The sequence below is a fragment of the Gossypium raimondii genome, chromosome 3, assembly GCF_025698545.1.
Source record: "Gossypium raimondii isolate GPD5lz chromosome 3, ASM2569854v1, whole genome shotgun sequence".
In the NCBI taxonomy this organism is placed as follows: Eukaryota; Viridiplantae; Streptophyta; class Magnoliopsida; order Malvales; family Malvaceae; genus Gossypium; species Gossypium raimondii.
In genome coordinates, this window is record NC_068567.1 from 51,049,994 (window position 1) to 51,063,959 (window position 13,966).

General features: G+C 33.7%; 2 protein-coding genes across 3 annotated transcripts; one reads left to right on the top strand and one right to left on the bottom strand.

The window, feature by feature from the left end:
• Window positions 1-1,528: 1,528 nt before the first annotated feature.
• Window positions 1,529-5,028, top strand: LOC105794604 (BTB/POZ domain-containing protein At1g67900). Of its 2 annotated transcripts, XM_012623856.2 has the most exons (5): window positions 1,529-1,854; window positions 2,247-2,348; window positions 2,434-2,503; window positions 2,593-3,861; window positions 4,310-5,028. In XM_012623856.2, the coding sequence occupies exons 2-5, from the start codon at window positions 2,290-2,292 to the stop codon at window positions 4,808-4,810; spliced, it is 1,899 nt and encodes a 632-aa protein (XP_012479310.1). In that variant the 5' UTR covers window positions 1,529-1,854; window positions 2,247-2,289; the 3' UTR covers window positions 4,811-5,028. The 2 variants fall into 2 exon arrangements, with proteins under 2 accessions (XP_012479310.1, XP_012479309.1); XM_012623855.2 differs by having other exon boundaries at window positions 1,529-2,348.
• Window positions 5,029-12,009: 6,981 nt separating this feature from the next.
• Window positions 12,010-12,866, bottom strand: LOC105794605 (uncharacterized). Its single transcript, XM_012623857.2, has 2 exons — window positions 12,701-12,866; window positions 12,010-12,560 (listed from the first exon to the last, which is right to left on the bottom strand). The coding sequence occupies exon 2, from the start codon at window positions 12,539-12,541 to the stop codon at window positions 12,230-12,232; it is 312 nt and encodes a 103-aa protein (XP_012479311.1). The 5' UTR covers window positions 12,542-12,560; window positions 12,701-12,866; the 3' UTR covers window positions 12,010-12,229.
• Between the last annotated feature and the right edge of the window lie 1,100 nt (window positions 12,867-13,966).

Here is a 13,966-nt window from a genome sequence, read left to right on the forward strand (position 1 = left end):
TAAATTTTAATTTCATGCAATTATGCACATAAAATTTAAATTGTGTGAAACTTGATTTTGATGAAATTATATACATTTAAAAAAATAAATGCATACATTCATTTTCATATCGGATTAATATATTTTAATAAACTTTTGGGTACGCTGCTATTAATTTTGATACTTATTGCATAATTTTTATTTAAGCGTAGCGTGAGTCCAAATGTAAAGAATAAGTGAACACATGAAATCACATGAAAGATTTGGACATGAGAGTAATAATTTGACATACAAAGTTTTTAAACTATAAAATTATTTTAGTTTTATTTAAATATTATTTGTAAATATATTTATTAGGAGTTAAATTAAGATTAGGTTTTATCCCTTATATTTTATTTAGATAAATATTTAATTTTATCTTTAATAATTTATTTAGGAATAAAATACAAGGAAAAAGTTGACATCGTTCGATGATGAGTGCAGTTGAATGACATCATGGGATTAAGTGATCTAATTTAAATGATCCATGCAGTTGATATCATTAATTAGAGTCAAGTTCTTCTAGTTCACAAAGTTACCGACAGATTAAATTGTAGAAGCATCTTTTAGGCTTATTCGTTTAGTAAGGGTTAATAATAAGGGTGATTCTTGCAGTTAATTTATAATTAAGGAAGAATTGATGGCTAAGGCTCTTGATCACTATAAGTTGCTTACCAATGAGTAAAAAGATATTCATAGACCGTGATAAATTTTGGGACTAAGACCGACATCGTACCCGAGGCTAAAACATTCATAAATTGGGTTTGCTTTATTTAATTTCAAAGCCAGTTTTTATTTACTGTTTTACTGTTTTTCGATTTTTATTTATTTGATTTTGTATTATTTTAATCTCCCTTAATTTATTTTATCAAGACTGCAAACGAAGTACCCTAATTGTGAGAAATTCGAATACTGTCCAACCAATTCTATGGGATGGATCCTAATATTTTATATTTTATATTTTATATTTTATATTTTAATTTTAGGGATAGTATTTATTTTTGGTATTTGATGAGATAAATGGCAGTGTATGGAGCAGTGAAAAGTGTAGGTAAAGCTTTAGAACATGAATGATGTGGGTTGGTTGAAGTGAAGAACACATATTTTCCTATGAAACCATGAAATGCTCATCAGTCTTACTGAACCCACATTCATGTCCTGTTACTAAAATAAATATGATTCAGTATTTGATAAATGAATCCCTTGAAGAAGCTATATTTAATCCATCCAGATATAATATGCAAAGTGCAAAGCCGTCGATAAGGATTGTAAAAGGCTTTAAAGCATAAAGGCAACTATGCATGATACTCTGTTCCTTTTTTTTTTTTTTAATTTTGTAAAGCTAGAAGATAATTATTTAAATGGCAGAAACTCTTTTTTTTTTTCTTTCTAAAATCATATTTGATTTTATTAAAAAATAAAATAGTAAACGAGAATTAAGTGGCGTACGGTGTGGCGTATAGATAAACTAGAGTTTGACTACAATAATCCAGGGGTGTGCGTACAGGTGAAAACATCAATGATGAGAGGGAAGGGGCACTAGTGGGCGCAGGTTAAGCACGTGGCTTCTTCCTGTCTCATTTTGCACGCTGCCATGGCTTCGTCTTATGTGTTAGTAACTCACTCACAAGACACCGCAGATTGCCTTTCATAGCCTTCTACACTTGAAAGTTGGAGAAACCATACAATTTTTTTCGATATTACAAAAGCCTTACTATATTCAGACATTTTTTAAAAAAAATTACAGAGTTTTCTTTTCCCTATGTACTCAAGTTGAATTTTCCGATGAATGATTGGGAGATGTTTGTGAAGAGTATCAAAAGCGTTAAATTTCAGGTAGCTGTCTCAGAAAAAGAACATTTATATATTCGAGTGTGTGAGACAGTGTTTCTACTTTAGAGTAAGGCAGTGAGAGAGAGAGAGAGAGGGAGAGAGAGAGAGAGAGAGAGTTGTTTTATGGTTGATCGAGTCGGTGAGAGCTTCAGAATACTTAAATATTGATGGGATTGCAATGGTTTTGATTCCTTGTTTATATATCCTAATCTGATGGGTATCTGTCTTTTCCATGATTTCGTCTTCTGGGCTTTGATTCCTTTTATCCTTTCTTCTTGGACAACCTCTCCTCTCCAGTAAAATCGTTTGTTTTTACTTCCTATATAGAAGATTTTGAAACTTTCTGGAGTTTGAGCTCTTCTTTCTTTCCTTTTCTGGTTATGGTTTGCTTTTAGGTGAAGAAAAAACCCAACCCATAAAACAAAAGCAAAATCAGTCATGAAGTTTATGAAACTAGGATCTCGGCCTGACACTTTCTACACTAACGAGGCTGTAAGGTATGGCTTTTCAGCGATTGAAGCCAAATGGTTTTCTTTTCCCTTATTTGAGGGAAGCTGCCATGAATTTGTTTTGTTGATGCAGGTCTGTCTCTTCTGAAGTCACTAGTGACCTTGTAGTCCAAGTGAAAGGAAGTAGATATCTACTTCACAAGGTAAAGTTATCTAAGACTGATACATGTTTCAATTGAATTATGTTGTTTTTCTTTTATATTGATTATCTGCAAATTCATTCTACATGCAGTTTCCCCTCTTGTCCAAGTGTTTGCGGTTGCAGAGGATATGTTCCGAATCCCCTGAAACATTACAGCACCAGATAGTCCAATTACCCGACTTCCCTGGTGGAACTGAGGCGTTTGAGCTTTGTGCTAAGTTCTGTTATGGTATCACAATCACTTTCAGCGCCTATAACATCGTAGCTGCACGATGTGCGGCTGAATACTTGCAGATGACCGAAGATGTGGAGAAGGGGAATTTAGTTTACAAGCTCGAAGTTTTCTTCAATTCCTGCATCTTACATGGTTGGAGGGACTCTATTGTGACTCTTCACACCACCAAAGCCTTTCCTTTATGGTCTGAAGACCTTCGGATTACGAGCAGATGTATCGAAGCCATTGCTTCGAAAGCTTCCACACACCCTTTCAAGGTGAGCTTGTCACATAGTCATTCGAGAAGGGTCCGAGATGATGTATCATGTAATGGCGTAGAGGGCCAGCGGCAACGACCAGCAGCCAAAGGTTGGTGGGCTGAGGACATTGCTGAGTTGGGTATTGACCTTTACTGGAGAACCATGATTGCAATTAAATCTGATGGCAAAATACCCTCTAATCTCATTGGCGAAGCATTGCAAATCTATGCATCTAGATGGCTACCTAATATTTCAAGAAGAATAAAAGCTAACAGAGAACCAGCAGGGTCCAACTCGGATTCGGACTCAGCTAGTGAGGTTACTTCAAAGTCTAGGCTGCTGTTGGAATCAATAGTGAGTTTGCTCCCATCGGAGAAAGGCGCTGTTTCGTGCAGTTTTCTACTTAAACTCTTGAAAGCAGCCAACATTCTTAATGTTTCATCTTCTTCAAAAATGGAATTGGCTCGAAGGGTGGCACTTCAGGTAGAGGAAGCAAGAGTCGGTGATTTGTTAATACCCTCCTTATCAAGCTCAAGCAATACCCTCTATGATGTAGACATAGTCCTTATAATTTTGGAGCAATTCATGTTACAAGGACAGAGTCCACCAACTAGCCCTCCAAGATCGAAGCTGGGGACTGAAAGGAGAAGACGATCTCGTTCAGCCGAGAACATCGATTTTAAGCTTCAGGAAAGTAGGAGATCTTCTTCAGCATCACACAGTTCCAAACTGAAAGTAGCCAAAATTGTAGATGGGTATCTGCGACAGATTGCCAAGGACATAAATTTACCTCTATCAAAATTCATTGCAGTAGCCGAGACAATCCCCGATTTCTCCAGGCTCGACCATGACGAGCTTTACAGAGCCATTGACATTTATCTCAAGGTAACAAGAAAAAAAAGAAAGAAAATAAAACTGATTTCATGCTGTCATCAGTATTAGTTTGCCATATTTTAAACTTGTGTTGAATTCTAACAATATTGCTACATTACCATTTAGGTTGTGGATCCCCACTTTCAGAAGATAACTAAACTAAACCAACTCTATTGACTTAGTAACCTTTTCCATGTTCTTGATTTAGGTGCAGTTAGGATACAGCTGACCTAACGAATGTAGCATAAATGATTTTACATTCTGCTGACTAAAATGTGACCGCAATTCAAATGCTCCCTTTGTTGACATTTACAGAGTTGTCTTTCCTTGACTTTCAACATGGAGGGAAATCCTAGGCATAATTGCAATCATATCATTGAATAACATTAGCATTAAATAATGCTATTAGTGCTCACATGAAGGTGCAGATAAGCCTAGTTCTTGTTTTTTGAATATCCAGGCACACCCTGACCTAAACAAGAGTGAAAGGAAAAAACTGTGCCGCGTTCTAGACTGCAAAAAGCTCTCTGTTGAGGCCTGCATGCATGCTGCACAAAATGAAAAACTTCCGCTTAGAGTAGTGGTACAAGTTCTGTTCTTCGAGCAAGCTCGAGCTGCGACGACCGGGGGCAAAGGGACTGACCTCCCTAGCAACATTAAGGCACTTTTAGCCTCTCATAACATTGATCCATCAAAGCCTCCAAGGGCTTTAAGCACTACTACTAGCATTCCAGGACATGACCAATGGAGTACTGTCTCAGGCCTTAGATCACCAAAGTCCAGAATCTCAACATTAAGGATGAAGCTTGCCGAAGATGATGATTTGGACGAAAATGATATGAACCCTGATGGAATGGGAAGGCCTTCCAAGTTTAAAGGTTTCTGTGCTCTACCTACAGGACCCAAAAAAATGTTCAGTAGGTTGCTGTCCACCAATAGAAATGCCACTGAAAAGAGTTGAGTGATATTTTGTTCATTTCCAAGTTGGGGATGGTAATTTTAAGGGTAAAAATATACACTCTTCAATTTTTTTTCCCTTCCTTTTTGGTTCTTTGAACAAATTGCCTTGTAAGTTTAGCAGAGAAACAGAGAATCTCAATGTGCATTGTTGATGTAACCTAAAATAATAAGAATCAGAATTTCCAGGAGAAACTGGAATTTCTCCTTGTTGAACTTGAATCTCTCTCTCTCCTTTTTTTTTTAAAAAAAAAAAAAAGAAGAAAAAACTAAACTCCCCTAGTTGTAAATGACAAAACGTGGGGCCAATATTGCTGTTTTTGCCCATGAATCTGCAAACACTTTAACTTGTAACATAGTTGCAAATCCCTGGATCCTCCCCTGTTAATCAAAGATTTTAAGTGTTGCTTTTTTCCCCCTATCTGACAGGAAGGAATCAGGATGCAGTGCTGTTAAATTGGAATTTCTTTGTCTTACATCTTTGTTTTCAGCTAACTTCGGATATCTATACTCCTTATATATACACATAAATATAGATTTTTGCGTTGGCATCTGCACAGAATCAGATTTTATATTTGCTTGAAATTCTTTGCAGGGAATCAACAGCGAAGTTGGAAAAAAAAAACAATGATACAAGGAACAAAATCTGCAGGGTTTTGGCACTTCACATGGATGAGATACTTTGCTAATGCATATTATCAACTTTCAATTTAATTAAAAAACAAAAACCCATATTGATATTACCTTGATTGAATGTAGAACTGCAAAAATATCCACAAGTTGAGAATCCCATGTAACCTGGGCATATACAATGAAGAGAAAGAACAGCAAATATGTGATACATGATTCCTTGTTTGTATTAATGAGATTTAGATGCATGCTGATTCAGATGTTCCTCACTTAGCCATAGAATAGGCTAAAATTTTCGACATTACGTCAATCATAGAGCACTACCACATCATAGTCACGTCGGTCGTAGTTGTTTTATAACCATCATTTTATTCACCACCTTCATCATAGCTTTCCTCAATAATTCATTCCATTTCCAATGGCCATTCGCTATGTGTTTCCTTCCCATTTAATTTTCCCCTTCATATTAGACAGCTGTGCTATACATGCACTATGATTAACTTGGTCGGTTATCTAAATCAGATTCATCTATCTGAGGATTAATTATACAGTAACTCTTTTATAATAATCTTATATAATAGGCTGTTATGGAGAGGTAATAGTTGTAAAATTTATATCCTGAGTTTCAAACAAATAAAGAAAGTGAGAATCAAATTGATAAAATTAATGCATGCATTATTATTTTTATGCATATTTAGTTTTATATTCCTTCACATGATTAATTATGAAATTTATAATTCTAACAAGTTCAATTAATTGGTATGAGTATCAAATCAAATTAATTAATTTATCATGAGTTATTAGATTCAAGTAATTAATATTTAAGTTTATGATGGTAGAATATTTAATTAAGGAACTTAATCATTTTCATTTAACAAAATATGATTACTAGATTTTTCATGTAAAATTATAATTAATAGGCTTGCTTATATAAAATAGCTATAATTGTACTAAAAATTTCAATAAAGAATATACTTTATAACTAAGGAGATTGCGGTTATAAGTAAAAAGTTGTTATGTGGAAGTTGAGTAGCATTGACAAGACATTGAATACAATTGACTTTACTTTTATTCTTTGTCTTTGTTTTGTGGTATTGAGATGTTTGTTGGTTTAGTTTAAATATTTTATATAAGGGTAAACTATAAAAATAGTCACTTTTGTTTCCCTCAGGTTATATTTTAGTCACTTATGTTTGAAATGTTACGTTTTAGTCACTTATGTTATTATTTTGTTATGAAGTGATCACTCTTCCGTTAAGTTCTGTTATCTCCTTACGATAATCCTACGTGGTAGTCCAACTAGATTTTAAGTGCCAACTTGGATTTCTTAATGGGATGAGAATAGATTTTTAATTAAACAAATTTAATTAATTAAAAATTTTAAACCCTAAATCTTAGTTAAAAAATCGTTCATCTTCCCCCATTTTTTTAGTTTTCTTTTTCAGTTGACTAAGAAAGCTATTATCATCAGAATTTTTTATTCACCTACAAAAACAAAAGAGGATTCAATAGAGGGTCCATGTATGTCTTCTTCACCGACAAATTTATGTTCTAAGACTTAAAATCAAGTGGTTGTCGACAAATTTATGTAATAAGATGAACTGCAATGACTGTAGCTTGTGAAAAAATGATGTTCCAGTTAACATCCTAGAATGAAAAGCCAAAACAGTTTGTTTCAATGGCTAAACCAACTTTTGTTCAACTTAGGGCTTTTTCCATTTTTATTTGACATGGGATTGTTTATTTAGAGAAAGCCCAGAATTCTTATGTTTTGTTAATTTCCTACTTGATCTGGTTTCAAGTAAAAAAAGACAGAAATCGCAAACCAGCTTAGAGTTCTTAATGCGTTGCATGCAGCAAAGACACAATGGTACCATTTCACAGCAATTGTGATTGCTGGAATGGGTTTCTTCATTGACGCTTATGACCTTTTTAGCATCTCTCTTATCACAAAATTTCTCGGTCGTATTTACTACTTCGATGCACTTTCTGAAAAGCCTGGAACTTTGCCTCCTCGTATTGCAAATTGTTGTTAATGGTGTGGCCTTTTGCGAACTTTAGTGGACGACTTTTCTTTGGTTGGCTCGGTGATAAATTAGGCCGAAAACGAGTTTATGGACTCACCTTGATGCTCATGGTGATATGTTCCATTGCCTTTGGACTTTCCTTCTGAAAGTCTCCGGATGGTGTAATGGCAACCCTTTGCTTCTTCAAGTTTTGGCTTGGTTTTCACATGTGCAGTCATTGCAGTCCATCTTTTACATAAATTTGTCGACAACCACTTGATTTTAAGTTTTAGAACATAAATTTTTCGGTGAAGAAGACATACCTGGACCCTCCATTGAATCCTCTTTTGTTTTTGTAGGTGAATAAAAAATTCTGATGATAATAGCTTTCTTAGTCACCTGAAAAAGAAAACTAAAAAAAGGGAGGAGATGAAGGTTTTTTAATTAAGATTTAGAGTTTAAAATTTTTAATTAATTAAATTTATTTAATTAAAAATATGTTCTCATCCCATTAAGAAATCCAAGTTGGCACTTAAAATCTAATTGGACTGCCACGTAGGATTACCGTTAGAGAGATAACGGAACTTAACGGAAGAGTGATCACTTCGTAACAAAATAATAACATAAGTGACTAAAATGTAACCTGAGGCAAACAAAAGTGACCAAAACTAGATTTTTCATGTAAAATTATAATTAATAGGCTTGCTTATATAAAATAGCTATAATTGTACTAAAAATTTCAATAAAGAATATACTTTATAACTAAGGAGATTGCGGTTATAAGTAAAAATTGTTATGTGGAAGTTGAGTAGCATTAAAAGAATGAGACAAGACATTGAATACAATTGTGACTTTACTTTTATTCTTTGTCTTTGTTTTGTGGTATTGAGATGTTTGTTGATTTAGTTATTGAACTCACTTTTACATAAACTAGTTTTAACTCGTCTGCATTACACGTGAAATATGTTTTATATAATTATGAACGTAATAAACTTTCGTGTTTGAATCGATTATATGAAAACTTATTTCTAATGATCATAATACAAAAATTATATAATAAAAAAAAGTGCCTAATCTGATAGCTTAATACAGAATTAGATACCTGAGACACATGGCATACAAATCACAACATATGTAACCACCAAAATTTTACCACCAACCATCAACACCTTTCATTTCTCCACTTCATTATCTGCAACTAACTAACATATATTACCAACTTTAAACATAATCCACAACTTTCATGGTTAATCGTAACAATTAGTTCACTAAGAAACAGTAACCTCTCCTTCATTAATAAATTCACAATTTCTTTTTCATAATTTAATTAATTAAATTTTAACTCGATTCAAAAAACTTCACTATATTTGTAACACACTTCTCATCCGTCCCGATGTACGGTATGAGTGAGAAGTGCTATTGGTACACTCCAAGACTTAAACTAAGATTTTTCTTTAAATATAGTAACTTTATGAAATTCCTTAAAACAATCCTCGTAATTTTGGAAAGAAAAATCATTTTGAGTTGTTGTATACATACAAGGACCTTACCAAATCATAAAAATGGGTGTTTGTAGCTCTTTAGCTTAAAATGACATCATTTGGGTCGAGAAAAATAGGAATTTTATCATAAAAATTTTAAACAATTTAAATAAAATTATAAAAAATATAAAATCATTTTAAAGGCTTTAAAATTATCTTAAAATCATTTAAGAAGGGTTCAAAAGTAAATGGAGTTGTTCGGGGACCCAAAACAAACCTTGGGAGGTAAAAAAGGTTCAAAATAGTGCAGTGGCGTGAATCCTGCATTATGGTATAAGTACAAGTGGGGAGAAGTACCGATACTTCTCCCTAAATTGTAGGCTTTTACATCTGTATATTAAAAATAGAAAAAACTCAGTTCTACAGGCACATATTGGTTCGCGAATCAATCAGTTCAACCTCTTTCTTCGAACTGGTGCATTGACTGGTTCTCAATTCAATCGATACCGACTTGTCTAATCCAGTTCTAATAACCTTGGAGCACACATTATACATCGATCTTGTAAAGTAGCAAAAGTAAAACAGTCACATCTATACTTATTTGAATTTAGAGTTTCGAAAAATTTATATCCTTATTTAAATAAAGGATAAGAAGAAAAATGAAAGAAAATGGGGTGTTAAACAATTTATTTTAATGATATAGGATAAATAATAAATTTAAAGTTTTAAAAGCAATTTTTTTGGGGAATGTTTGTTCGTTAGAGCAATTTGGTTTGGATCTAAGTATTATTTTCGCGCCTCGAGTAATCCTGTGCAACCGATAAAGGATTGGGTTGTTCATAGCATTAATATAGATATAGATTAGAGAACAAAACCAATAGGTAATAGTTTAGAGATTTGACGATATATCTCTGCAAAATTTGGACTCACAAAAGTAAATTTATTTATGAGAATATTAGACCAAACCCGATTGCAGTTGTTAAAGAAGCAGATGTGTAACGGTACAAGTAACACAAAAGACATCCCTCAATATGGCATGGATATGCATCACATTACTGATGGGTGGCACAAAAGAAATGATCTCATGGCATGGGTGGCTTGCATTAGAAACCCAGACAATAAGATCGGTTTTTTCGTTGATGACATTCTCAAACATGAAAATAGAACCATGAGAAAATTGATGTTGTTAAGATGGGTATTAATAGTGGTGTGGCAATATGAGATCCGGGCTTGCAACATAGATATCAAAGACAAACTAATTGAAAGCATCATTCGAAAGAAATCTATAGTTACACATTGGGAGCAAAAATCAATCCTTGGCTGCATCCAATACCTTAGCAATTTGATCAGAATTAAATTTAAGAATGAGATGTGCGAAGAAACACTCAATGGGCTCGAAGGAAAGCGAAGGAGAAACTAGGAGTTTGTCATTAAGTTTTTTTTTTTCTTTTTATTTGTTCTGTAATTTCATCTAACATAAAAAAAAATTTATTTTAATTTAAGGATAGATAATATTTAACTCTCACTGTTCTTATTATAAGTTTTGGTTATAATTATCACCGTTTCTTATTTTTATTTTTTCTATACTCTATTTATTTGGCATTTTACATAATTTATCATGTTTATTAAAATTTAATTCTAAATACATTTATATAAAAATATTCAAATATAATTATTTAAAATAATTAATTTAAATTTATTCCCCGAGGATAATATCTAGTATATATATAGGGTTAGGGCGAGTTTGGATGGGTAATGCGTTTACCTGCGGTTAGTGTAAAAATAGCGGTGGCGGTGAGATTAGATACTATAACGATACTGCAACGTAAGACAAAAAATAAACTAAACACACCGCACCCAACCGCCTATCTAAACCTACTCTTAAACTCCTACCTTTAAAATGCATTTGATATAATAAAATGGCAAGGCTTTCGAAGTATAATGCATCATAAATCACAGAGTAGGTACGGGTCTATAAAATATTAGCTTATAGCTGTCCTCTTCCTCCTAAGCAAACTATAATACTATCAACATTCAACAAGCGGCAATGGCCTATTTCTGTTTTAGATCTTTTAGTTTCCTCCAAGTTCTTCATAAAAATCCTTTTGAGCTGTCGAGGACCGGGGCTAGCAATTAATCACGGATTCCTTCTGCCCCTCCTACTTTATTCTACAATCTGCCTCATCCCCATTTGTATTTCTTTTGTTGTAAAATTTCTTTACTTTCTAACTTTTCATTTCCTGGTTAGTATACTTAGAAACCTTGTAATGAGGCAAACATTTGACTGTTATGAGATTTCCATTGTATATATGCATCAGGCAACACTGAACATACTCCGTGGTGGTCAATTTCTTGTATCTTTATAAAATTCCCCCTAATTGAAGTTCAAGTCTAGACTTTCCACTTCATTTTTTATCTGGGAATCATCCACTCCGGTAAAGAACTTGTGGGGATTTAAAGAAAGAGGCGTAAAGATACGTGTTGTGGAAGGTAATTAAATCATGACCTGCAACTTTATCCTATATCAAAGCGCATGTTCCAATGCATGAGTGCCCATTTGTCTTGCTTGGTAGTTCAGATATCCCCAGGTCCAATATTATTTTAGTGCTGTCTACAAGCAAACACTGTTAAGATAAGGTGCCATGGCCTCCATTCCTTATTTTCTCACAACTCACCCCATCCAGACCATGCCATATTTCAGCTGCTACTGTTAGATTCATAGACAATTCTATGTTACAACCTTACGATTACTCGTCATTTTGATAATCTTAATGCATTCGACTAGCATTTTTTTTCGGTTCCTTAGAATTAATGTGATAAAATTGTGAAAACCATAAGATATGTATCCAACATATTACCTTGAAACCATTTAACATAGCAAAACAACTTAACAAAACTTCAATCAAGCTTGGGGAAAAACTTGGCTATTGGCCGATTCTATGTACTATAATTAATTTACACTAAAAGGATATTAATATTTCAAGAGAAATCGAGATGGGGTCATGCTATATTATTATCTGCATCTGATGTGACTCGGATAAGGAAAATGATGCATTTTAGTCCTATTTTCTAAGGCGAAAAGATAATTTGACTTGATAGTATGTAAAATTCACCATTGATGAAACCTAGAATCGACTTTATAAATGTTTCCAGCATGCTGAAGTGAAAACTCCAGCAATACAACAAAGAAAATAGTTGACGCAGAAAAATGATACTATTTTAGCTGATTTGGTAGGATCAACAAGATCAGTCAATGATACAAGGAGAATTATTGGTGCCCCGTACATCTGCACTAATACTACATTATTATTCAGCAGTGTCAGAATCAGGCTTAGATGTATGATCCTGAAGGGTTGCGGATTGAGATTCAATGCTTTTGGTACGCTGGAGGCTTGGGGCTCGATGAACCCTGCAACGGAATGAACCGGGATGCGTCGTTGGAGAGCATAAGCAATTTGTCTTTGTGACACTCGGCTGTCGGCTAAGTCCCGGCGCACCTTGACCTTGCCCTGATGCTGGCCCCGCCGCATGAGACTCTACAGTACTTGCTGTTATCGTTTCAGTCTTTGATGGAATCTCCACCTTCAGATTCTTCTCTGACATTGTCTCACTTTCCATTATCGCTTTTTTTTTTCTCCTGCCAAATTTCAAGGCTTAGGCATATAAATATAATACTTGATCAACATGAAAAAGCAAGCCATGAAATATTACACTATGTGGCAAGACAGGAAAATACAGTTTAGTAAGTGAAAGATGGAAAAGACATAGATATTGTACTTGTAACGAGGGCCTTGAATGGCCTAAAATTGGTTGAGTCTGCAATAGCTTTGGAGTGAAGAAGAGAAGAGATAACAAATAGCAATGGCTAAAAATAACAAAAGAGATAGAAATGGCCTGTCACGGGATCTATAATCCAATCCAATCCATTACCCTCCCACCTAAATTTATCACTTTTCTTAACGCTTCAACCACAGAAAATAAAAGAAACAGTTGATCATCAAATAGGACCCCAACACCATTCATCTTTTCTCCTTTTCTTTTTGATATAACTAAAGAAAAAAGCATGCATATGAATCATGAGACCTAATCTTTCAAAAACGATTTGTCACATCTAAAGTACAATATATTTAAGGTCATCATAGCTTCTTTTTTCTTACCATTGCCTTAGATATATTTACAAGAGAGTTGTTTTGATAACCATGAGTTGAGCCACAAAGGATTGAATCAAGTTTTTTCAGGATTTTTGAACGTTTTATTTAAGTGATGTTATTTTTATTTCTGAATCCATACTTAATTTAAAGTCATTTACAAAATTAAATACCCAACCCAATCGCAAACAAAATTATAAAACCATCACCTATCAGCATATAAGAACATAAGGACGACCTTCATCTTCACTTGATGTAATTCTTGTCGTGAGACTTCTTTTCTTGATTTTTTTTTTCTTTTTTGGGTTTAAATTTGAAGGTTTTTCTTTATATATGGGAAAATATTTTTGGCACAGAACATGGTTTTGAGGTAGTAATTTGTCTAATATACCCTCGTTGTGATTTGATATTCAAAATTGTTGGTTTTTACACAAGAAAGAAAAAATGAACAGATGAAATTTTAGCAATCAAAATTTACTTTTTTCTTTTTATTCCAATTCATATGTTTAAATACAAAGTATGCATTTATTTTTATTTCAATTTATATGTTTACATACAAAGTAAACATTTAAATAGGAAAATTTTACCAACTACAAATTGACAAGTTGACATGTGTAAGCACATGGGATCACTCATTGGTTGATTTGTGTCTAATCAGTATAAATTACATTAACCTATTAAATTAAAGATAAATAAAATAATCTAACAACTTTTTTTAAACAAGATGACAACTTGTTAGCTTGTATCAAAAGTTTCGAGATAATTCACAGTTAGACTGACCACCACTTTGGCTTGTACTTAGATTGCTTGACACTTTGGCTCACACTTGGATTATCCGCCACTTTAGCTTGCACTATCCTCCTTTTTGACTTGCCACTACCGCATAATTGGCCAA

Coding starts and splice junctions, on each gene's coding strand:
- LOC105794604 (XM_012623855.2), top strand. CDS start 2,290: ATGAAGTTTATGAAACTAGGATCTCGGCCTGACACTTTCTACACTAAC. Junction 2,349..2,433: donor TACACTAACGAGGCTGTAAG/GTATGGCTTTTC, acceptor TTGTTGATGCAG/GTCTGTCTCTTCTGAAGTCA. Junction 3,862..4,309: donor CCATTGACATTTATCTCAAG/GTAACAAGAAAA, acceptor TTGAATATCCAG/GCACACCCTGACCTAAACAA.
- LOC105794605 (XM_012623857.2), bottom strand. CDS start 12,541: ATGGAAAGTGAGACAATGTCAGAGAAGAATCTGAAGGTGGAGATTCCA.